Source organism: Pleurodeles waltl, chromosome 7 (assembly GCF_031143425.1).
Source record: "Pleurodeles waltl isolate 20211129_DDA chromosome 7, aPleWal1.hap1.20221129, whole genome shotgun sequence".
In the NCBI taxonomy this organism is placed as follows: domain Eukaryota; kingdom Metazoa; phylum Chordata; class Amphibia; order Caudata; family Salamandridae; genus Pleurodeles; species Pleurodeles waltl.
This window is the reverse complement of record NC_090446.1, coordinates 1,254,548,850-1,254,575,081: the sequence shown is the minus strand read 5'-3', so window position 1 is coordinate 1,254,575,081 and position 26,232 is coordinate 1,254,548,850. Positions and strand designations below refer to the sequence as shown.

The following is a 26,232-nucleotide window of genomic DNA, read 5'->3' as shown; positions in this document are numbered from 1 at the left end:
TTGCTTCTTTCAGAATCCCCCATATACTGTATTGAGAGTAGGATTGTTTAATGGTACAACACAATGTACAAGGGGCATAGTTCAGATGGTTAAGGTACATGCAGAAGCAAATTGTGTGCATCCTATAGTTAATGTGATGGGTTATGGCACATTGACTCACTCTTTTATCATTGTTGTGTTAGTTAAATGAGGACCATTTAGCTGAGTAGCAGGAACAGCTCTTTGGTACACAGCTGTGCAACAGAGGTAAAAGGGTGATATAAAAATATGTGGTTATCATCTTTAAACATGTATTGACCCATTTCCACTGTGCTGAAATCTAAAACAAAACCAGTGTTGTATATTGGTGCAAAATTCACTTATGGGGAGAACTAAGTATCATGTTTGCTTCATGCTAAAAAAGTGTCATGTAATCCGGGTTACAAACCCTGTGTGTTTATTGCTGAAGACAGATAATATGTTTGGCTACCCTGGGAATTGTACACAGCAGTTTTTGTCCTCAGCCAGGGTGAACTTCCTTGATGTGATTTATAGCTGCCTACTGCTATCCTCAGTGAGAACTTTTGTTGTGCATTACAGCAGACAAAGCAGCTCTTGGATTACAGCAGAATTCAAGGTGCGCTGATCTGTGTTCTCTGTGTCGTGGAGAGGAGTGTGTGCACTCTGTTATCTGTAAGCCTTTAATTGATTCAAGAGACAGAGGAACTTTTTCATACCAAACACAATATCTAAGCATATACAAGTGTTTGCCTGAAATGTTACCAACTTCACACCAGTAGGTAGTTATAGTTAGGACCTAATTTCCATACCAAAAACAATTTTTTACTTGGCTATATCTTGCTTGCGAAATCTTCATGAAATTTTCCATAAATAGTGTTATGTTGGGTCTTGTTGGGCATGGAAAGGTTCAGGATGATCTATCAAGCGGGGGCCAAGAAAAAGGGTGGGCGGGTAAAAAAAAAGTGTGTTTCCCATGTTAATTCCCATAGCGATTTTAAACATGACTGCAGCCCCAACCACAGAACTCAAATACACCAAATTTGGCAAGAAGGTAGCTCTTGGTCCATAAAGCACACCTTTTGTTATTTGGTATAAAATTGTTCAGTAGTTTTATAGATATTAAAGGAAATCCACATTTTAATATCTGCGGAGACCCTAAGATCAGATATCATGGTGAGATCTAATTGGCTGTCAGCACTTCAACCAGAAAGTGATGGCAGCCATCTTGGGACCAATATGCATGATAGCACCCCACTGAAATTGCCTTGTAGTGAATGGGAGGTTTTGAGGGTCACAAAAAGGAAAACATATAAAAGGTGATAACAGAATTTGCTTACAATATAAATCATATGTTGTTAACATGATTTAACCCTGTGGAAAAGCCTTCTGCTGTGATTTAATGAATCATGTTTGACAGAAAACAGTTTTCTCATGATTTTCCCAAAGTAGTTATGGAAGGTGCTCCATAAGCTAAAATGAGAGCATATGTTCTGTAAATGCACATTATCTTTCTCAGCCATCTGAGAATGAAGTCTGACATTTTCAGTAAAACACGTGCTTCCAGCAGGAGCAGCCTGCCAGTTGATTTCCTTCTGTTCTACTGCAGCCTCCCAGAGATTTATAACCAACTAGATTGAAAAAAGGCTTGCTTATGAAAAAAAATGGCACACCTGAACCATATTGATTGAATGAAACTGGCAAAACACAATACATTTAACTTAGAAAGAAACAAAATTAGGGGGTCATTTTGTCATAGAAATTATGGTTAGTGCTGTAGAAAGAAAAATTAGGTAACGTTTTAAGTGAGTTCTCAAATATCATAGTACACAACAGGAGAGTATAAGGGAGCGGGAAAAGACACCCATCGTACTCGACTCCCCAAACACAATACTAAATCACAAAAGAGAGTACGGGGTTTTGGAATTATAAATGGATTGATAGTGTGCTAGTTGCGACACTAAACCAATCTTAGACCTCGACTAAAGGTAAATTGTGGATGGAACGTGGGGTGGTATGCGGTCTGTAGAGGGGGATTTCCTTTATGGACTAGGTGGTCTCACACACTATATGGTGTCATGCTTCATCATATGACCACCTAGCCCCACCCAGGTAGGGCAATACCACCTGGGCGGACTCAACCTCACTGTTAAAAGAACAGGAGGGAGTGCGTAAATTAGTTTGATTTCTGGAAAGTAGGGATCCAGCTGTGCTATGGGAATAAAAACACCTACTCAGATACCAGGGTGAGTTTAATAGAAGGTTCTGTGTGGTGTGATTAAAAGACGTGGGAAACCAGTGTGAGAGCAATGACTCACAAGGTCACCTATCCAGAAAAAGTAGCCGACATGTTTCTGCCCTTGTGTTTGAGCTATGGAGGGTCTCTGGGCATGCATCAGGGCGTTGGATCCCTGTTGCAGATGCTTATTGCGCGCTGCAGGATTAATCGTAGTAGGAAAAAAGGGGAAGGGAAGGAAGGGCCTACCTTAACCAAGGGAATACCTGGGGAGGACCTATAGTAAATACAATAACAAACAGACCAAAATTGGCGGTGAGAAGGTAATTCACAGCAAACCACAGCACACGTGACAAAATTTCATGCATAACACAAGAGTACTGGTTGCAAATAAAACGGTCGCGGCAATGCTAGCTATGCGCGGCGAGTGGTAGGTCAGGGAAGACAATTCCTTACCCTAACAAAAGAGGCTACTAGCCTCTGGTATCCTGGAGAGGGAGCGTCCCCTTATAGTCAGACTCTAGGGTTAGAAGGGAGAGAGCAGAAGGAGAGAGTAAAGATGAAGAAGTATATATGAAGGAATAGTGCAGAAGGGGTCAAGAAATGGACGGTAGAAGCCAAGATCAGAATGGAAAAAATTGGAGAAGGGGGAAAAAAGGGGGAGGGGGGGGAAAGGGGGGAGGGGGGCGGGTGGAAAAAAGGAAAAAAGGGGAAGAGAAGGGGGAGAAAGGAAGAAAGGGAACAAGGGAAGGAAAGGGGGGAGGGGGCAAAAGAGAGGGGGAAAGGAACAAGAAAGGAATAAGAAAGAAAAAGAAAGAGAAAGAAAAAGAAAAAGAGAGACAGCTGAGAAAAAAAGAAGAACGAGGGCAAAAGGTAAGGGCAGAAAGGAAAGGAGAAGTAGGGCTTCTTATCTGTGTTTCCATCGTTGGTCGACTCACTGCATCAAAGGTGGGCGCTCTCTGTGTGCCTATACCGACCTCTCTGTCAGGACCGCTTGGGTAAAGTGACCTGAAAGTCGGTAGTTTATATAGTAGTCTTAATGGGTAGAATTGCTTGCAGCTGCAGGTAATCACCGCCGCGGCCCGGGGGCCGGAAGTAATACGAGCTGTTAACGATTCATGCGCCGGAATCGATTGCGGTCCCTCCGGAGGTGCCGGGGGCCGGAAATGGCCAAAAATGGTAGGGGCGCTCGTGGGCAGCGCCACCCCAACATGCTGAGCCCCCTCTGAGTGCCGAGGCAGCCGCGGTCGGCGAACGCGGCTAGGGGAAAGTCCTGTTTGGGCGGGGGCGCCAGCCCGCAAGTGCTGGCGGGAAACGTAGTTCCCCGGCTGCCATTCAGGCTGCCTTCTCTCCCGAAGCTGGGAATTGTAGTCTCCCAGCTGCGAGTGAGGCTGCTAAAGAGAGGAGAGGCCGGGACAGGGGGGGGAAGAAAGGGAGGGGGGAAGGGGGGGCAAAATAAAATGAAACTAAAACTAAAAATAAAACTAAAGATAAAACTGAGAATAGAACTAAAAATAAAAATAAAAGGGAAGGGGAGGGAAGGGGTGGAGGGGGGTGTTGTGGATTTGGAGATTGCACACCGACACGGTTGGATTAAATGACGAGATACCGTGGTTCTCTCTTCAAAATTAGAACCCCCCTTCTTCCCCCTTTTCGCCTCTCTGGCCTTGCTTCCCCCCTCTTTCCTTCCTTCGTTTCTTAACTCTTTTCTTCTTCCCCCTTCTCTCTTGCTGTCACTTTTTCTTATCTTTCCCTCATACGTTCTTTTTCCTTCACCCTTCCCTTCCCCTCCTCCTCCTCGACCCGCAGTCTCTCCTTGGTTCTCTCTTTTTCCTTCCCTTCACATCTCTTTCTTTCCCTGCCCCCCCTCATTTTCTTCTGCTCTCCCCTTGTCTGCCGGTTCCTTCCTCCTCTTTCTCGACCCTCGGTCTCTCCTTGGTCCTTTTCTTTGCTTTGCCTTCACATCTCTTTCTATCACTGTCCCCCCTCGTCTGTTTCTGCTCTCCCCTTCTCTGCCGGCTCCTTCCCATCCTCCTCAAACCCCACAACACCCCCCCTCCCCTTCTCTCCCCTTCCCTTTTATTTTTATTTTTAGTTCTATTCTCAGTTTTAGCTTTAGTTTTATTTTTAGTTTCATTTTATTTTGCCCCCCCCTTTCCCCCTCCCTTTCTTCCCCCCCCCTGTCCCGGCCTCTCCTCTCTTTAGCAGCCTCACTCGCAGCTGGGAGACTACAATTCCCAGCTTCGCGAGAGAAGGCAGCCTGAATGGCAGCCGGGGAACTACGTTTCCCGCCAGCACTTGCGGGCTGGCGCCCCCACCCAAACAGGGCTTTCCCCTAGCCGCGGTCGCCGACCGCGGCTGCCTCGGCACTCAGAGGGGGCTCAGCATGTTGGGGTGGCGCTGCCCACGAGCGCCCCTACCATTTTTGGCCATTTCCGGCCCCCGGCACCTCCGGAGGGACCGCAATCGATTCCGGCGCATGAATCGTTAACAGCTCGTATTACTTCCGGCCCCCGGGCCGCGGCGGTGATTACCTGCAGCTGCAAGCAATTCTACCCATTAAGACTACTATATAAACTACCGACTTTCAGGTCACTTTACCCAAGCGGTCCTGACAGAGAGGTCGGTATAGGCGCACAGAGAGTGCCCACCTTTGATGCAGTGAGTCGACCAACGATGGAAACACAGATAAGAAGCCCTACTTCTCCTTTCCTTTCTGCCCTTACCTTTTGCCCTCGTTCTTCTTTTTTTCTCAGCTGTCTCTCTTTTTCTTTTTCTTTCTCTTTCTTTCTTATTCCTTTCTTGTTCCTTTCCCCTTCTCTTTTGCCCCCTCCCCCCTTTCCTTCCCTTGCTTCCTTTCTCCCCCTTCTCTTCCCCTTTTTTCCTTTTTTCCCCCACCCCCCTTCCCCCTTCCCCCCCCCCTTTTTTCCCCCTTCTCCAATTTTTTCCATTCTGATCTTGGCTTCTACCATCCATTTCTTGACCACTTCTGCACTATTCCTTCAAATATACTTCTTCATCTTTACTCTCCCCTTCTGCTCTCTCCCTTCTAACCCTAGAGTCTGACTATAAGGGGACGCTCCCTCTCCAGGATACCAGAGGCTAGTAGCCTCTTTTGTTAGGGTAAGGAATTGTCTTCCCTGACCTACCACTCGCCGCGCATAGCTAGCATTGCCGCAACCGTTTTATTTGCAACCAGTACTCTTGTGTTATGCATGAAATTTTGTCACGTGTGCTGTGGTTTGCTGTGAATTACCTTCTCACCGCCAATTTTGGTCTGTTTATGTTATTGTATTTACTATAGGTCCTCCCCAGGTATTCCCTTGGTTAAGGTAGGCCCTTCCTTCCCTTCCCCTTTTTTCCTACTGCGATTAATCCTGCAGCGCGCAATAAGCATCTGCAACAGGGATCCAACGCCCTGATGAATGCCCAGAGACCCTCCATAGCTCAAACACAAGGGCAGAAACATGTCGGCTACTTTTTCTAGATAGGTGACCTTGTGAGTCATTGCTCTCACACTGGTTTCCCACGTCTTTTAATCACACCACACAGAACCTTCTATTAAACTCACCCTGGTATCTGAGTAGGTGTTTTTATTCCCATAGCACAGCTGGATCCCTACTTTCCAGAAATCAAACTAATTTACGCACTCCCTCCTGTTCTTTTAACAGTGAGGTTGAGTCCACCCAGGTGGTATTGTCCTACCTGGGTGGGGCTAGGTGGTCATAAGATGAAGCATGACACTATATAGTGTGTGAGACCACCTAGTCCGTAAAGGAAATCCCCCTCTACAGACCGCATACCACCCCACGTTCCATCCACAATTTACCTTTAGTCGAGGTCTAAGATTGGTTTAGTGTTGCAACCAGCACACTATCAATCCATTTATAATTCCAAAACCCCGTACTCTCTTTTGTGATTTAGTTCTCAAATATCTTCTTCTATTTCATTAAAACATTTTCACACGTAGACTTAAATATACACTTTCAACACCAGCAGCAGACTGGCAGCTAACTCCCTGGTGACCAGCAGTTTACTATAGCAGTCTAATGAGCAACTAGAGCGCTGGCATTCTGAATTTATGTCAAGAGTGTGGCACATCTGATTGTCATCTTGATGGAATCAAAGTGTAAAACCGAAAGCATTTTCTACTGAGGATTCTACAGTAAATGAGGAAATTAAGGAGCTTCATGACAAATAATTCTTCCAAGACAGCCATCAGAGACAAAAGAGCCCAAGTGTAGCTCAAATATCACCCAAATGCAGCCCACATATAGCTCAATGATAGAAGTGTGCAAAGCGCTTCATTTCTGTTTTTTTGCACTTTTATATAGTGTAGACTTTATGCTAAGGTTTTAGAGTGCTTTACCTGAGTATAAGTTACATTACACAAGGTCACATTCCTTTTGAGCTTTAAGCATGGGGAGATTAAGTGATTTGCACTGATTTACAGGATGTCAAGCAAACAGCCAAACTGGAACCTAGTTCCCCAGAGGGCAGGAGGGAGATGGGCAGGGGCACCAAACTGACCTTACAGGGCAGGCATCAGGGGGTGCAGCAGCACAATACACCACACACGGCAAGCCGGACAACAGTACACCACAACATTCCATGGAAATCAATAGAGAGGGGACAGGGCCGTGCACATGGACAACAGAGAGGAAAGAGGTAAGGGCAGCAAGCTGACCATACCGGACAGACAGCTGCGACATAATGGACCATGAAGTCAGGAGGGAGGGGGCAGGGGCAAAACAACGGACCTGACAAGCCTGGAGGGAGCTGATAGGGAACTGCACATGGAAAACTAACTGCAGGGGGCATGGTGGCAGGGTTGAAGCAGCAAGCTGACCATGGAGTATAGACAGGATGGGCACTGGAAGCACTACACGCAGGGCAACAGTAAGACTATAGTAGCATGCACACAGACAACGGAGGAAAGGTGGGAGGGGGTCAGGGGCAACAAGCGGACCGCCCTGGGCAGGTTTGGAGGGGCTGTAGCAGCACAGAAGGTGATGCATGGAATGCTGGAAGGTTAGTGGCAGCACCAAGGCCATGGTGGGCAAGACAGAGGGGACAGGGGCATGCACAAAGAACTCAAAGGAGGGCTAAGGGCTGGACACAGACAAAAGAGGCAGGGGAAGTGGTTTCACAACAAACCAACCAGGGCAGGCAGTGGGAGCAGTTGAAGCACAATGGAGCATGGAGGGCAGAGGGGACCATGGAGGACAGGAGAGAGGGGCTAGGGGCATGGAACTCTGACAGGCAGGTTGGGGGAGGCAGGGACAGGCAGCAGTCATCTGACCATGCTAGGCAGGAAGGAGGGGCAGTAGCAGCTCAACAGAACACTCCAAGTAGATAGGAAGGGCAGTGGCAGTTCCTTGGAACATGGTGAGCAAAAAGGAGGGAGCAGAGGCAAGCACACATACATCAGAGGGCAGGCGGAAGGAAGGTAAGGACAGCAGGCTAAGCAGGAGGGCAATGATGGGGCATAAATTAGGAAATGGAGGGCTGAAAAAGTGGCAAGGACATCAAGCTAAACAGAGGGCAGTGGCTGCACATCGGACCGTGCAGGGCAGGAGGGATTAGGCTGGTGCATGGACTCGGATACCAGAGGGTAGGGAGAAGGTGGGTGGAGCATCAAGCTAGCTGTTCTGGGCAGGCAGTAAGGGCTGTGGCAGAACAAATGCCACACAGGGCTGTAATGAGGGAGCAGGGGCATAGACTTGGACAATGGATAGCAAGGAGGAGGTGGCAGAAGCAGCAAGATTGGGTGTGGGCAGCTCAATGCTAAGCCAGTCCTTGAATCCAATTCCACCCCCCCAACCATGCATTGCGATGGGCATTTTACTTAACATTAAAAAATCCTAAAAATTCACAGGAAAATAAACAAAGGTTACAGGAACATTACAGTTTGGAAATAGAATTTAAAAATACTTTAGAAATTCACTAAAAAAGCAAAGCTTACAGGGATGTTATAGTTAAGTTCAGATTTTACACGTACAAAACCACAGGAATTCAGCTGTTATAGTTATTTCAAGTAACTGGATTTCGAACCCTAAGGTAACTATAACACGCACCCTCGCTATGCACTGCTAATTACCCCAGATATTACACCACTCATGATATCTTCAATGATTTCATTGATAATATCACTGTAACATTTGCAGGTAAATTATTTGATGAAAAGTTGTGCATGGTGAGTTCGCGAGTTACCTATATATATATATCTAAATATATATATATATATATATATATATATATATATATATAAAGACATATACCCACACACACACACATATATATACATACATAAAACTTTCAGGAAGCAGAAATGAAAATGTCAAGGTAAGTCTTGTGATTTTCTTTCTAGCAGGAACATATCGGCATTTTGTTTAGTGTCAGTTTTGACATAAATTTGCGCAGAGGGTTAATGTGCATGCTGCAAAGAACAAATCTGTATTTTATGTGGGTAGCTGAATGGATACAAAAGCCAGCTATTACCAATGCTATAAAACAAATCAAATGTAGGAGAGAGAGAGAGAGAGAGGCTATGAAGAGATGAGGGGCATTTTTGCTGTGTGGTAGTGGGCAATCCAAGGTGGTCATGGAAGGGGGTGCCAAAAATGATTGTCGCACTGGGCGTGACCAGCGCTAAAGGCTGTGATGATGGGTAAGTGCCAAGCTGAAGTAATACTGTGTCCTTTTTTTTTTTTTTGTGTCTTTGGAGAACCAGTTGATTGAGGGAAGAAGACATGTCCTCAAATTTCTATTTTGTCCCTATTTGGAGTTACGCTTAAAGAATGCTTCAAGGGAACTTCACTGTTAACCTATGGGAAAGATAGGTCTTGCAGTAGTGAAAATAAAATTTTACAGTTTTTCACTACCAGGGCATGTTAAACATAAAAGTACATGTCCACCTTTTTTAAATATACTGCATCCTGCCCATGGGACTAACTAGGGCCTACCTTAGGGGTGACTTACATAGAATAAAAAGGAAGATTTGGGCCTGGCAAGTGGGTGCACTTGCCAGGTCAAATGCCAGTTTAACCCTGAACACACAGACTCTGCAGTGGAAGGCCTGACATGCTTAAAGTACTATTGTAGTGGGCCCACTGGTGGCATTTCATTTACAGGCCCTGGACACATATAGTGCACTTTACTAGTTAGTTAAAAACAAATTAAATATGCCAACTGTGGATAAGCCAATGTTATTCATGTTTAGAGTACTGGTACTTTAGCACTGGCTAGCAGTGCACATAATCCTTAAGCCAACGAAAAGGAATTCAGCAAAAACTGGAGGGAAAAGGCAAAACGTCCAGGTCCAATATTTCCCCCTTTTCTATTTTACTACTACATTCATTCTCATCTTTGTCTTCTTCTCACCATTTCACCTGCCTGGAACTTTTGCAGATGAAGCGACAGGGAGAATAATCATCATCAAGAAGGAGCTGATTTTGCGCTTCAGATCACAGTAAACTCTTTACACAGAGTAGAGACTCAGAAGAGTGCTAGAATGCTCACATACATCTTCACAAATACACACCCTGCAGAGATGCATGCACCCACACTTCAGACCAACCTGAAGTAGACACACACCCCCTGCAAAGAATAACAAATCTACTGTCCTGCAGACACACAACGTCCTGCAGACAGTGTTTAGTTACCCACTGCCATACATCCTACAATCCACCTGATTGATACAGAACTACCAATCAACACTCCTAACATGTACATTAGCACAGACCGTGGGCATACACATATTCTGAAGCCATCCCCTCTCCCACCTCACACACACACTGAATGGACAAAACATGGAAGTGAATAAACCTCAAACCCTGCAAACAGATACAAACTCTGCAGAGGATGAATGGTGCCAGAAGACCTATGCTACCAGCAAACTACTGTTATATTGGCATGGACTGCTGCCTAGATTGGAAAATGACATTGTGTGACAGTGGAAACTGTGCATTTAAACTATGATTAGAGGAGAAGCTGCAAGCCTACGGCTGCCTCCAAGTGGCATGTGACCAAGTGCAAAGGAATAGGTTGTGGGTAGGTGGGAGTAAAGTAACTGTGCCTTCAGCAGGTGTGGGTGAATGTTATGTGGATAAACCATGGAGAGGAGAATGGGCTCAGATGAGATCAGGGATGGTGAAATAAGAGATCAGGATGGAGGAGGTGCTCAGTGGCAAAGAGTAGACTGATGTACTGGAAACTTGTCTAGAGAACTGCAGAGGGAGTGGTTCATACAGACAATGACTGTAAACAGGTACATGGAGGCCCACAGCTGAAGGGAGAAAGCAGACCAAGCCCTCCATCCTCATTCACTGCAGCAAGCCACACATGGAGACCACCTCCAGGAAGTCTCAACAGCAGGACAAAATGATTTATGAGGTGAAGACGCCTGTCTCCAAAAACTCTTGAAGCATAGCCAATCCTAGGGACAAGGGGAACACCGTTCTGTTTTACATCCATGCTTCTTCCTCTATGTCAGACTGTTTTCTCAATCTAAATGGTATTCTTCTGGACATATCTTAATACACTTGATTGCTGGGGTTGGACTTAGTATTATTGAGAATCTTAGAAACGGGGTCTCTAGTTGGCAGCGGTCTGCACCCTTTCCAAGTAGGGACCCTCTCTCTAATCAGGGTAAGGGAGTGACAACTTAGATAACCCCTGCTCACCACCGTGATAGCTTGGCATGAACAGTCAGGTTTATCTTAGAGGCAATGTGTAAAATATTTGTGTACACAAACACAGTAGCATAGTTACAACACTACAAAAGGACTACACATCAGTTTGTGAAACATAGCCAAAATGTATCTGAGTAAAACAAGACCAAAATGGCAAAAATTCAATTTTAACAAGTAACTATATAATGTTTTGAAGGTTTAAATGAGAAGAATCAATTAATGCATCCTTTAGCACAAAGTACCTGGGATGCGTCACAAACAAAGACGATGCGGGCCTCAGGAGAGGTGAGGCGCCGAAAAAGCAAAGCGATGCATCAGTTGCTTACTGCTCAGGGGAGGTGATGCATTGATTCTATACTCTCAGGTGAGATGATACGTTGGTTCCTTATTGGCATGGGAGGTGATGCATGGATTCTTTTCTCACAGTAAAGGCTATTAATTGATTTCCGGACACGCAGCCTCGGTTTCTTACTGCGGTGTGGGGTCGATGAGAAATTGACACCCAGGGATGATGCAAGGAAAATCCAGATGCACTGCGGTGATGGAACTGCACTGAAGCAGGTGCTATGCCAATTCTGCAGCCGCAAGACTGGTGCTGCGTCAATTCTCCAGCTGCTGGACAGGCTCTGCATCGCTTTTTCAGTCACCATGTGTCAGTGCGTTGATGTTTCCTTCAGGTCACCAGCTTACATTTCCAAGGGCCCATGGACCACTTGGCAAGTCAGGACTCTCAGCAGAAGAACCCAAGCACTGGCAGATGAAGTCTTTGTTGTCACTGAGACTTCCTAAAAGGAAGCAAGCTCAGCTCAAGCCCTTGGAGAAGCTTGGAAAGAAGGATCTAAAAAGCCAAGTCCAGTCCTTTCACTCCCAGAACAGAAGTAGCAAGTAGCAGACCAGCACAACAAAGCAACAGCTAGAATGGCAGTACCTCTTACAGTATCCATCTCTTCTTCCTGGAAGAATGCCCTCAGTCCAGCAGTTTTTTTTTTAAACTCTGTGGTGTCAGAGGTCCGGTACTTATACCCATTTCTGTCTTTGAAGAAGGCAAACTTCAAAGAGAATTGTTTGTAGTGTGCAAGACCCTGTCTTTACTGCCCTAGCCCCAGACACAAATGGCTAGATACTATCATGGTCAAACACACATAGGGAGAGATGCAAAGATCAGGAGTTTCAAACAGTTTTGGTACAATCCAAAACTCAGAAAGGTGGCGGAGCAGGTTTGCCATAGGTGTGTAATTTGTCAGCAGATGAATGTCGGCAAAGGAACAATTGTCAACATGGGACACAGGTATGGCGGGAGATCCATTCTGTAGAATGCAAATGGATTTCATTGAGATGCCTGCTTGTGCTGGTTTGAAATATGTGTTGGTGATTGTGTGCCTTTTCAGTAACTGGATTGAGGCATATCCAACAAGGAGAAATGACAGTCTTACAGTAGCTAAATTGCTTTTACAAGAACTAGTTCCACGTTTTGGTTTTCCGGTTTCAATTGAATCAGATAGGGGAACACACTTCAATAATGAGGTGATAAAATTGCTTTTTTCTGCATTAAACATTCAGCAGAGACTACATTGTAGTTATCGCCCAGAAGCTTTAGGACTCGTAGAGCAAATGAATGGAACATTAAAATCATGATCGGCAAAAGTATGTGCGTCGACAAATTTAAAATGGCCAAATGCTTTGCCATTAGTGCTAATGTCAATGAGAAGCACTCCTGACAAGAAGACTTGGTTATCTCCACATGAGACTTTGATGGGAGAGCAATGAGATTTCCAGCAATAACTGCAAATGCACTTGTGAATATTACAGATGATATGGTGCTAGATTATTGCAAAAGCCTAGCTGATGTGGTTCGGTCTTTTTCTCATCAGGTGGAAGCAACAACAATACAACAAATGCAAGGTCAAGGACACAGCTTGAGATCTGGAGACTGGGTGCTCATACGGAAGCATGTAAGGAAGTCTTGCCTGGAACCACAGTGGAAGGGAACTTATCAGATCGTGCTCACAACAACGACAGCTGTAAAGTGTGCTGGATTACCAAATTGGGTGCATGCGAGCCATATGAGAAAAGTGCATGATCCAACAGAAAGAGAAGAGGAACTATTGAGATTATCAATGGTTGAAAACATTGGGAACAAAGAGAAAGGAAGTGAGCAGAACATCGAAAATGACAGAGATGTGCCTTCTATAACAGATGAGAAAAAGCAAAATGCTGAAGAAGTTGAGCAATCTGTAAAAGGAGTAGAAGAATCAGTCCGAGAAGAAAAGGAGAAGACTGATTACAATCCGAAGAGGGTGTCCTCGAATGAGAGTGAACAGAAGGAATCACCTGAAGAAAGATCTGCTCAGAGGAGGGTGTCCTCCGAAGCAGGTGGTTTGACATACCCAACTGAAGAAAGGACAGAGCCCATTGGGAAAGGAATTGAGGATAGTCCTGCCCAAGTGGATTATACTCTTCCTGAACCAGTTGCAGGGACGTCAGAAGGAAAAGGTGCAAAGGCAAGTGAAGACTCAATATTGAGAAAAGTGTTGACGAAAAAGACATTGAAAGGAGACAATTGGCCAGAGAAAAGTTCAAAGAGTGGAAGAGTTAATGTAGTTCCACCAACTAAAGAGGAAAAGAAATTGAATGAAAGAGAAAATACTAATGGAGAAGAAGGTGAAAGTGTCAGAAGACCGAAAAGAAAAAGAGTTGCAAGCAAGAGATATGCAGAGCCAGAATGGGCATACTTAATTACAAATGACTGTCAAGAAGAATTTTTGAACTATTGTTTTGACAGAGATATTGAAAATGTTTACTTTGGCATGTGAAGATTGCAAGAAAAGACAATGGGAAAATTAGTTGAAAAGTTGTGCTTCAAAAGTCATACTTAAGAAATGCAATAATACTTATTGGAATAGACAAATAAATAACTGGATTTGACAAGCTGCTATACTGAAATTGACAAGGAAACTGTCCAGAGTCAATGGATTTTTCAACAAAAAAAATATATTATTAGGGTTTTTGAGTTTTTAAATTTTTGGAAATTTTTAGTTTTTTAAAGTTTTTTAGAATATAGAAAATATGAGTAACTCATATAACCAAAACAGTAGAATTAGTTGCTGTAAAGTGTTAAGTATTGGATTGGCGGTAGTGATAGTGTTAATAGGTTTATTGTTGTTCGTAGGAGTGTCTGTTTATGAGATGAATGGAGCCAACCAGACTACGAAGATCGATAGTTCATTAGATATAACTAATACATCACTAACAAAAGATAAATTTAGAATAGATATCAAATACTAACATGAAGGGAAAGAGATTTCTTCTAATGTTTTCTATCGTTTTTTGCATGTGTATGTTGAGGTGATGGACACGAAAGACTGTTATGTATGTACCCAGATTCCGACTTCAGTGGAAGAAGGAACTACTTCTCATAGTCTGCCTGTCACTTACTCTATAAGTTCTAGTCTTTTGCCAACACGTTTCTATAATCAAGAATATATCCAGTATTTCTATTCAAATTATGACATGGTATTGTCATTTGTACCTGTCATAGGTTATTTGAATAGAATAACCAAAGAAAATAACATAGTTATTATGAGAGATTTCTTTGAGCCTACTTTAACCTTTGGTACTGCTTTTGCTCATAGAAATAATTTAACGTGTTTACTAACCCCTGTAGAAAAGAAATTTTTAGATAACACAGAAGATAGAAGAAGAGAAATAAAGGCAAAGCTAGATAAGGGAATAATAAGTAGAAAGCCTGGAGTTGACTTTGCTTATACTGAAATTACTAAACAAGGAAAACTAACAATAGATGCTGAGCATGTAGGAAGAGTTTGTATATACAGGCCTTGGAGTAAGAATGATAGAGTGTTTGTAGGAAAGAGTGAATGCAGACATGTTTTTATGTTCAGCAGTAAGTGGGATTTTATGATTAATGGACAGGATCCACCAGTACCTGGGATTTATTATTTGTGGGAGAAATGTATATTACTGTCTTCCTAGAGGATGGTATGGAACATGTTGTTTGGGAATAGTCTTTCCGAAAATCTATCAGTTGGAAGATTTGAGTAAGATTCCTGAAATGATGAAATTTCAAACAAAACACAAGTGAGAATCAATTTCTAGCATTATGGGAGACATTATTGGGGCTATAATTCCTTCAGTGGGAGTAGTCTTGAATTTAATCAAAATACAGAAGTTGTCTACAATAGTGGATAACATGTTGACAAGATATTCTGGAGCTATTATTCTTCTAGATACAGAATTGGCGGCTATGGCACTTCAGAACCGCCTTGCGTTAGACATTCTTTTGGCAAAAGATGGTGGAGTTTGTAAATTACTTGGTTCAAATCATTGTTGTTCATTTATACATGACAATTCTGGTAAAGTTAAAGAGTTGTTTAAAAATGTAACGATTACTAATAAAGAAGATTTAAAAGAACTAACAAAAACTACAGTTTGGGAAAAAGCTGGTAAAGGGATTAAAGCTGTGGGAAGTTGGGTTAGAAATATGGGAAGAAAAATTATTTTGACAATGGCAAAATGGGTGTCAATAATTCCATTTTGTCTAATTGGAATCTGGGGAATATATAAAATGATAAGTCTGAAAAGAAGAAAATTAGAAAAGAATATAAGAAATTTTGAAATGCAAATGAATAAATTTTATAGAGAAAATAAAAGGAAAAAGATAAATAATGCAAAAATCAATGAGACTGAATTTTGAAAATTTATGATAATAAATGAATTTATTATAGATTGATGTGATGACATAAATAGTCATCAGAGGAGGGATTGTGAGAGTGTGAATTTTCTAATATGTTTATTAATTATTTTGGTATAATGAATGATGATGAATTAACGTGTAAAACAGGTGATTTTTTAAAATGGTTGGCACAGTTCATTTTCTGTTCCTAACTGAGCAAAACTCTAACTAAGTGTTGTGGTTAGTTTCCAAAATTCAATGCTTACATAAAAGTGCATTCGGTGATTTAATAGATGTGTCCACAGCTACCCATAGTGGGTTGCTGAATTATGTCTTACAAGGACATGTTTTCACCGAGCATTGCATTAGTTGAATGTTCTATTGTTCGAGAATGTTACTAATATGTGATTTTTCCTTGAGGATGGAGGTGGAGTTGCAACTGTAAAAGTTTCTTCCTGAGAAGAGGTGTTTGAGTGGAGATGGAACAATGGGGCTACAGACGAGATGGAAAAGTTACTGTTGAAGAAAATGTTATAGTTAATGTAGTATTGTCATATTTTATTATTAACCCGAGTTAAAGAGTTTTTCTAAATGTGTGCTACTAAATTCTTTTTACATGTTAAAGTTAATTTGTGGTTAGTGAGGGAATTAACTTGAAATGCTCATGACTGACATTGACATCTTTTGAATGTTGTACTAATGTATACTTTGCCATTATTACCAGTTCTGGTATTATTAATAAGTGTAATTCTCTTGGAGATTATTTGTTTGGTTGTTCTAATTAAACTGAGATATATAAGACGTTCTAATCAACCACTATTAATTGTATATGCTTACCATTTGTGTTTGTGAGTTATTTTCGTAACATTAGCATTGTTAATCTAGGGAAATACATTTTATAATTCTTCTTAATAAACTGGTGTGGTTATTGACTGAGGTTTAATATCATTGATTGTGTTGATTATTGTTGATGCTTACATTACTCATTGATGACATCCCCTCAAACCTATGTCGCTTCGACCCATCGCCCTCTAGCGAAGAATCCACTATTCAGTGTAAATATTAGCTAGGATTCCGTGGCGCTGCAGCAGTTATGAATACACACATTTACAGTCAGTATAATGGCAATTCAATTAGCTCAATAGGGTTTAGTGTACTTATAGGTAGATATAATTTCAAACTCTTATGTATTAGCAAGTTCGCATCAGGAAAATTAGATCACTGGACTCACCCTAGTGAGAGACAATGCTGTAGTTGGATAATGAACATTTGAAGGTCGTTAGTACAGCGGAGATCTAATGGCAATAATTTCTAGTGTACAGCGGCAAGATAGGTAAAAAACTAAATGGCCCCAGCTCTTGTGTTTTTTCAGTCATTTAGTTTTAGCAAGGGCAAGATTAGCGGATCTCAGACTTCTTGTGGGGGTATAGAACTCCAATTTGGTTTGGAGAATCAGAGGACCTGTGCTATAGAGGGCCCTATGTGCTTGGCACAAAAGTTTGAATTTAGCCCTTAGACAAATGGGAAGCCAATGTAGGGTTTTAAGGCAGGCAGAAGCCGAACTAAACCTATCTTGGTTGCATATGTTATGTTATGTTATGTGGGCTTATATAGCGCATGGCTACCTAAAGGCCTCCCAGCGCTCGGAGCTAGAACACTAGAGTAGAGAATGAGTGAGGAGGAAATTATTTTTTAAATAACCAAGTCTTTAAAGCCTTGCGGAAGATTAGCTCATGGCTGATTGCTCGTATGCTAAGAGGTAGAGAATTCCATAACTGTGCCCCCTGAAAAGCTAAAGATCTTCCACCCCATCTGGCCTTCTTCACTTTAGGGGTCACTACTAGGAAGGCTGCGGAGGATCTGAATGGTCTATTAGGTGAATAGAAGGAGGCTAAGGTCCTCAGAATTCCGGACCTCTATTGTGCAGTGCTCTATGCATATGGCACAGTGTCTTAAATTGTATCCTCTTAGCCACAGGGAGCCAATGGAGGGAGGAAATTCCTGCTTTTATAGATTCATGTTTAGGTATGCTTAGAAGCAGATGTGCAGAGGCATTCTGGACTATCTGCAACTTTTTAATCACATATCCAGGCGCTCCAATATACAATGCATTTCCATAATCCAAACGTGAACCGATCAATGCCTGTATGATAATTCTTTTGGCTATGAAAGGTAAGATTCTAAAGACCCTCCTTAAAAGCCTGAGCAGGCCAAAGGAGGTGGCAGCCATTTTATTAGGTTGATGGGTCATGGACAATTGTGGATCAAGCCATACACCAAGACTCTTGATAAGTCCTTTGGGTGGGGGTAGGTATCCCAAGTCCTTCGTGATTCACTGATCGAGGATGGGCTTTGTAGGTTGCTCGAGTATCATCACTTCCGTTTTATTATCATTAAGTGTTAACTTGCTTACGGACATCCATGCTGCCACAGCTTGGAGGCATGGACCAAGTGTTTAACCTTTGGTGCAGGAATCAGTAGATAGTGATACAACTAGCTGTGTGTCGTCAGCATATGACACCAGGGCCAGCCCAAAGGGCTTGACTATTCCTGCAAGAGGTAACATGTACATATTAAATAGAGTGGGGCTGAGGGAGGACCCCTGCGGAACTCCACAACTGTTCTTAACACACTCTGAGAAATATGATCTATCTAAGACTTGATGTGATCTATTCTTAATAAAGTAAGTGATCCAATCTAAGGCAGACCCAGATATTCCAATCTCATGTATCTTATCAGTTAGTATGTCAAGGTCCACAGTGTCAAAAGCGGCGCTGAGATCCAGGAGGATGATAGCGGTCTACAAACCCTTGTCTAAGCGCCTTCTGGCTTCTTCCGTAACAGCGATCAGTGCAGTCTCAGTACCATGTAGTGGTCTAAATCCCATCTGAGTAGCGTGTAGGATATTATTATCCTCCATGAAACAGGAAAGTTGAATATTCATGTGCTTTTCAGCTATCTTAAAAAGGACAGGCAACAGTGAGATGGGTCTATAGTTACTGAGCAATGTAGGGACAAGATTAGGGTTCTTCAGGAGTGGTTTAACAATGGCATGTTTCATTGTTCTGTTACTGAGCTATAGGACAGTGAAAGATTAACAAGATTTGTGATAACCGGAACCGTCACTGGAGTACCTAAAGTCAGCACCTGGGGAGGGGCTAGATCAAAGGGGGGATCCTGATTTAAGGGGTGGGAGATATCTACCAACGTCTTCTTCAGATATCCAGGGAAAATCTGAAATAGTAGCTGAACCCATAGACTTCTGTACTAAAACCTTCTGTACCTGGTCCGCAGCTCTAGGGAAGGTCAAATAGATGTCTAGTACTTTTTGTTGGAAATATGTAGCAAGATTATTAACATGTTCCTGAGAAGCATCTAAGATTGCCAGGTCCTCCTGTGGCTGGGTAATCTCATTAAGAACGCAAAAAATCTCTTTGGAGGAATTTGCCAACCGCTCAATTTTTGGGGAGTAGTATCTGGTTTGAGCTATTTTCATTTCAGTATGATAGGACCGAATTGCTTTCCTGTATTCTTGTTTAACACTTGATCATAACATTCTTTACATCTCCTTTCTCATTTTCTACATTCCCTTTTGAGATGTAGAAGACCCGGAGTAAACCAAGGAGAGCTCTGCCTACAGCGTCCTTTCACTTTGGTGGAAAACGGTAGAAGAGCATCTAAGCTGCCAGTAATCCAAAAGACTGTAAAAAAAATTCAGAGGGACCCGGGGGGGCGGTACAACAAAGCATCTGACAAGGTATATTGCGGATTCAAGATGATGGAAAAATACATACTTTCACATCCTGTTAGCTGCAGAGAGTGTGACTTGACCATTAGGTTGTTCCTATAGATTATTGCAATGCCCCCACCTCTAGCGGAGGCTCTATTGAGCCTGTTTGCTATATATCCGCTGGGTAGTGCCAAGGCAACATCAGGGGCCGAACCCTCATGCAGCCAGGTCTCAGTCAAAAAAAGAATCGTAGGTTTGACTTGTTCCAAGAGCAAATATATATCCAATTTATGTGCTACCAAAGAGCGACAATTGGCTAAAAGGATAGAACATTTACTACCTTCCTGGGATATTGGATCCAGATTGTCCACAGTAAGTTGTGGTGACCATGAGCATTCTGAACAATGATGCTTAAGGTTCATAGGATTTATGCTATGGGTGCAAACCCTCTGGGTGTCCGGTCTCAAGGCATGGAGGAAGTTTGAGATGACTTAGTTCTTTCCTCTTTTTAGGAACATGGGCATAGGGACTGGGCCCGTTCTGGTGCGGACAGGCAGTGACGGGCTTGCCTTAGGTGCGACTTCGGCACGTCAGCGGCGCGCCCACTGCACGTAGCTTGCATCGGTGCTAAAAATAGCCTGGATGTCGAGGTAGATAAAGACTATACCGCCGACCTACCAAAGGTGGCGGCTATAGATGTGCTTCCGAGGAAGGGGAAAAATGGTGGGCGGTGGGCTTGAATCAAAAATCCCTGCCCTCAAGGCCACTGAACACAGACCAAGGGGGAGGGTGAAAAGCAAAATTATCCCTGAAAGGTGAGGAGGCATATATATAGTGGTCCCTGCCTGCTCCTTAAATGTAAATGTATTTGTAAATATCAGCATTTAAACTGTCAGCACATTAAAAAGCAATCTTTAAAAGTGTAAGCAATTAAACAAATTCCAGGCTCTAGGCTTTGCTAAAAAATATTACAGTAGCTATTCTCACCTACTAGTTGTCTCTCACTCACTGCGCATAGCTTGCATCGGTGCTAAAAATAGCCCAGATGTCAAGGTAGATAAAGACTATACCGCCGACCTACCAAAGATGGCTATAGGTGTGCTTCTGAAGAAGGGGAAAAATGGTGGGCGGTGGCTTGAATCAAAAATCCCTGCCCCCGAGGCCACTGAACACGGACCAAGGGCGAGAGAGAAGCCTAGCAGCCATATTTTGAATCACCTGCAGATGAGAAAAAGATGGTCTGACATCCTGAAATATAGGGCACTACCATAGTTCAGTCTGCTTACCACTAGGGCTTGGACTATGCTTCTACACCAATCAAGTGGAATCCAGTGGAATTGTTTCTTAAGGAATTTCAGCAGACCATAACATTCGCCACAGGTAGCGAAAATTTGCTCATACATTGTTAATGACTTATGAATCAGTAACCCCAGATTCTTTACCACTTTTTTGGGTTTATGTGCCGGTCCAAAAGAACCCAGCCACCAAGATGGGTCCCTTATATCTTGGGCACAAACGGAAAACAGAATCTATGTTTTTTCAGCATTCAGCTTCAGACAACGAGTCCTCATCCAACTGGCTACCTCCTCGAGGCATCCAGAAAGGTTATCTCTGATTTTGTCGTGTTGATCACCTAAAGAGATTACCCTTGTCCCAATACAGGGCGACCAGTTGCCGGTGGTTGACAGCTAATGAAAATTAAATTCAATGTTATTTAAAAACAGATACATTTGCTAATACTACTTTAAGACTTTATTTTCCTCTATGCCCCCGCTTCTCTCTTTTATCTTTTGTACATACTTTGCCAATTTAGATTTTTGTGTTCAAAATGGTTGGGACTTTAACTGTTGGACTATATTAAAATTATATGTAAATTTATTGTTGGAAGTAAGATAAAATATTTCACCAATTTACCTTGAAAACGTTTTTCCATACTGTTGACGTCAAGAAACAACTTTCTCTGTACTCAAAGAGCATTGAAAATTCATTTGCTATTACCTAAGGGTTTTGAGGACATTGAATAATTCTTGAATCATTCCTGAAGATTGCTCAATAAATTCAATGAAAAATGGCTAAACTCCATGAACTCAATTTTTTTAGTATTCAAAATTCCACAATGGTTTATATGATGCATTTAACAGAGTTACACCCCTAATAAAAATGAAGATAAGAATGACTCACACTTTGGTTGAACATGTCGGTTTCATGCCGCAGTTGTGTGTACTGGCAAAGGTGTTGTCGAATCATCTCCACACGCTCAACTTCGAGTCTCTCAAGTTCCTGAAGGAAACGTTTAGATAATGCAGTTAATTAATTTCCACTAGACTGTAAAGAAACTCCAGCCTCTCAAAACCACAAGCTATATATACTTCGATGAAAACGAAAAAATGAATGCGTTATTATAAAGCTAGAAGTTATGTCAACATGAACTGTGCAGATACAAGTGCGTTCAATTTCTAGCATATCCACCTGTTCATTCACGCTAGTTAAAATCTATTTCTTTTGCAACTTACTCTGTGTATTGCATGTCTCTGCATGCCTACGACCGAATTATAATATAATAAACATTGTGCCCACTTCAGAGCAATTTAGGTGGACACATAACAGGCATTTCTGGGGAGCTGTCAGAATATGTAATTGATTACTAAATGCAATTTAGGATTTCGGAAAATATGAAATTATATCAGAGCTTTGCAGCTACAAATGTAAGGTTATGGGCAGCCATCTGGTTGTTCTCATGACAGTGACGAGGACGGGGCTGACAAGATATGAACGTGAAAAAGTCTTGGCTGTGTACATTTACAAAATTTCCTAATGGTTTTTTTACACAATGAAACGATCAACTGCCTTAGATTTTAAGAACCCTGAGTAGGTGGGAAAAATGGGTGTAAAAACAAACAAGCACACTCATATGTTCTAGGAATGTGGGAGAAAGGATTTCTCCACCTAGCAAAATATCCTTGAAGACAGGAAACAAATAGGTACGTCTTAAATTTAGCCATAAACTGGCGGATTAACCACAGGAGAAAAAGTGATAGCGTGGTGGTAGGCGTGCTTAAGGAAATCATAGATGTGCATAGGTTCCATGTTCACACTAAAGTATTTTATGAATTCTAGAACCCAAGAAACCAGTAACTTTCCTTAAGTCATACACACGAAGTAATGACGGGTAAGTTATTATGGGCCAGATGTAGCAAATTTAAAATTTGCGAGGTGCAAAGTGCGAGTCCATGCGACTCGCACTTTGCACCTCGCAAATTGGTATGCAGTACGGTGTCTCAGACACCGACTGCAACTCGCTATGGGGTCGCAATGACCCACCTCATGAATATTCATGAGGTGGGTCGCAAATTGCGGCCCCATAGCGAGTATAGGCACTCGCAAACATGGAGGCCTGCTGTCGTCAGCAGACCTCCATGTTCGTGACTGCTTTTAAATAAAGCATTTTTTTTTTTTTTAAGTGTAGCCCGTTTTCCTTACAGGAAAACGAGCTGCACTTAAAAAAAAACGAAACCTTTAGTTTCGGTATTTTTTCAGGGCAGGGAGTGGACCACTCCCTGCCCTGAAATTTTTTTGGTGGGTCCAGTCACAAACTGGAAGGGGTCCCATGGGGACCCCTTCCAATTTGCGAGTGGGTTACCATCCACTTGAAGTGGATGGTAACTGCGATGCCATTTGCGACCGTGTACGCAGTCGCAAATGGTATTGCATACCACTCAGACTCGCAAATAGGAAGGGAACACCCCTTCCTATTTGCGAGTCGGAAATGCATATTGCGAGTCGGTACCGACTTGCAATATGCATTTCTGCATAGCAAAGAGGCATTTGCACCTCGCAAACGGCGATTTTCGCCGTTTGCGATGTGCAAATACTTTGCTACATCTGGCCCTATATTCCTTGAATATTAGCCATTTGATCCAAAAATAAATGATCCAATCTTTGACTAAGACAAGTCTGCCCTTTCAGATTCTAAATGCCATTTCCATGTTTAAGCATGATTTAAGCCAAATGTAAATGTCTGAAAGAAATCAGCAAAGTGCAACTGTGCAACTGATTAAATGTTACTTTGTGAAACAGTTTTATTTAGATCAATGTGTTTTACGTGATGCCATTAAATAAATATACAGACATATATAATGTGAATGATGAAAACACGTTGCTGTTTCTGTTCTCTTAAGTGTAGTGATGCAGCATTTGTCACGTAAGAGACAATAACATGAACTTAATTCAATAATTCGTAATCTATCCGACCATCCGTATTTTTCTTCTTAATATTAGAAGACAAAATGGACTGCTATACGTCTAGTAATCGGGGGCCGATTGGGAACCCAAAGCAGCCCTGGCAATTTTCTCAGACCAGCAACACCGCCCTAAATCCCCGCTCCCCCCCTGCTCAACCCCTGTCCAGAGGGGAGCACTGGGAGGGGGGGGCTGAGTGGAGGGGGAGCACTGCCTGGCCCCTGGGGAAGCACTGCCTGGCCGCGGGAGGCTGGAATCTCTTGCTTGCTGCCTTTGTTACTAGGGGTTGATATTGCAGCACTGCAGTTACAAAACCAGCCCCCACCATTCCAGCCTCCCAGGGAAACGCCAGATGCCCATTACGGCCAGTCCGGCCCTGCTAGTAACGTGCGATGTTTCAGGCAAAATGATATAATACTTGGAAATTTGCATCATTTTTGTGAAAATGGTTGAGTTTACTAAAAACTGAATTGGAGTACAAAAAAGCACCCTCTGTGACAGTGGCAATCATTTCTACTACAACCCTGTTCAAGTCTTGTGAACGCATGCTGCTGCACGTCAACAGTCGTATGCCCTTGCTGGGTGTTCAGCATGGAGAAATGGTCCTGAGATGTGACAGTGCTGAGTGAAACTGCAGCGACAGAACAGACATTTTAAGGCATGGGCAAAGTGAGCAACTGCCCACGCCCACAACCTACCAAGGGGCCTTCTAGGAAAGTGAACTTTCTCTCTGTCTGGTTTCTGTCTATCTATTCCTCTGTTTCCGGTCTTTCTCTGTCTCTGATTTTCTCCCTGTTGGAAAGTAGGTTATGGGTAAAAGTAAGTATAAACCTACCACTGGCAATAAGGCCACTAACCAATTATAGGTTCAGTATAAATTAGCCCCTTGCGCAACCCTTAGTAGCTGTAACCGAGCAGGCAGGCCTAACTTAGGAGAAAAGAGTGTAAAGCATGCAAAAACAACAACACAGTAAATAAGTGAGACACATCACACAATAAAAATCCCAACCAATTTATAGAAATAGGTTTTATTTTTATGAGTAAATAGACACAAATAACAAAAATCCACTGTAGTGAACCGTAAATATGAATTTTCAAGGAATAAACACTTTCTCGTGCTTAGAAACACAAAGCACCAACTTTACCAAATTTCTCAATACTTCTCCAAACTTCAGGAGGTGTTTCCTGAAGTCCTCCTTGCAAGTACAAAGGGTCTAAAACACAAATCCAAGGGGCTAGAATCTCCTGGATGGTCCTTGGAACCGGAGATATGAATTTTTAAAGAACAAACACTTCCTAGTGCTTAGAAACCCAAAGTGCCCACTTTACCATAATTCTCAAAACTTCAGGAGGGTTTTCATGAACTCCCCCTTGCAGGTGCAAAGGGTCCAAAACACAAATCCAAGGGTCTGGTATCTCCTGGATGGTCTGTGGAAAGTTGGACCCACAATCCACCTGGCCAACTCCTTAAAAGTCTTTGGACTCTTTCTGGAGATTATGCAGATGAAGCTCTGTTAGCCTGTACCTGCAGAGAGTCCACTCCTGAGCCCTTCCTGAAGCAAAGCACCGTCCCCAGGGTTTTAGTAGCAGATTGTGCCACAGGCACAGTTCGCTCAGAAGTGCAGGCCAAGGGTGCAGAGCCAGATTCCAGTAGTAAAGTCCTTCTTTCTCTTGTAGTTTCAGGCAGCAAATCTAATAGGCTATGCACCTCTCACATATTTATTCCCAGCTCCTGGGTGTTGGAAAATGGGTTATTGGTAGGGCAGGTAGGTACCTACACCTAGCAACAAGCCACTAACCTCCACATAGGTACAGTTAGGTCTCAGTAAATTAATCCCAGCTCAACCCTTGGTAGCTTGGCAACGAGCGTCAAGGCTTAACTTAGGAGATAAAGTGTAAAGCATTCAAATATCACAAAACAGTAATTAAATAAAACACAGGAAACAGTTTAAAAATCCAAAACCAATTTATAAACATAGTTTATATTTTTATCTTTAAAATGACACAAAAACGATTAAAATCGGTTCAGGGGAACCGGAGATATGAATTTTTAAAGAATTATTACTTTTCTAGCGCTTAGAAACAAAAAGCGCCAATCGGGTCATCTGGTTGCACCTCGACCGGGGCAAAGTCAAACTTTCAGGCCGACCGCGATGGAGCCCTGCTCGGCTACAGGTCGCGGGAGGCCTCGGTTAAAAAGTTACCTTCTGACTTAGTCTTTATTTTGAAGTTTTTCTTCACCGGGACGAACCTGCCAGTTGAATCCGACCTCCTGGAGCCCTTGTCCGGATACGCGATGTGGGTTTCCTCAGTGGAGACTTTTACCTTCGGACTTAGTTGTTTTTTCGAGATGAAAATCCTTCGACCAGGGTAAACCTGGATCTTGATCCGACGTCCATGGAGCCCTTCTCGGATACGATGGCAGGGAGGTCCCGGTCAACTTTTTACGTTCGGACTTAGTCTCTTTTTTGGATGTTTTTCTTTACCGGGACGAACCACGAAGTCAGGCCGGGTCGCGGTTGAGGCAAGCCAGCTAGAATTTCCGCGGCGGGTCGGTCCCTCTCTGGAGCTTTTTTCCAAAAATTCTCAAATCTTTTCCAAACTTCTGGGGCTTCACCCAGATGTTCTTTTAAGGTTCTTTTGGGGT

General features: G+C 42.8%; 1 protein-coding gene across 1 annotated transcript in view; it reads right to left on the bottom strand.

Annotated features, from left to right (window-relative positions):
• Nucleotides 1–26,232, bottom strand: part of GAS7 (growth arrest specific 7) — a 1,110,982-nt gene that overhangs the window by 24,841 nt on the left and 1,059,909 nt on the right. The window contains exon 13 of the mRNA XM_069200411.1: nt 21,528–21,626. Coding sequence (XP_069056512.1) covers nt 21,528–21,626 — 99 coding nt within the window. The remainder of the gene's footprint in view (nt 1–21,527; nt 21,627–26,232) is intronic.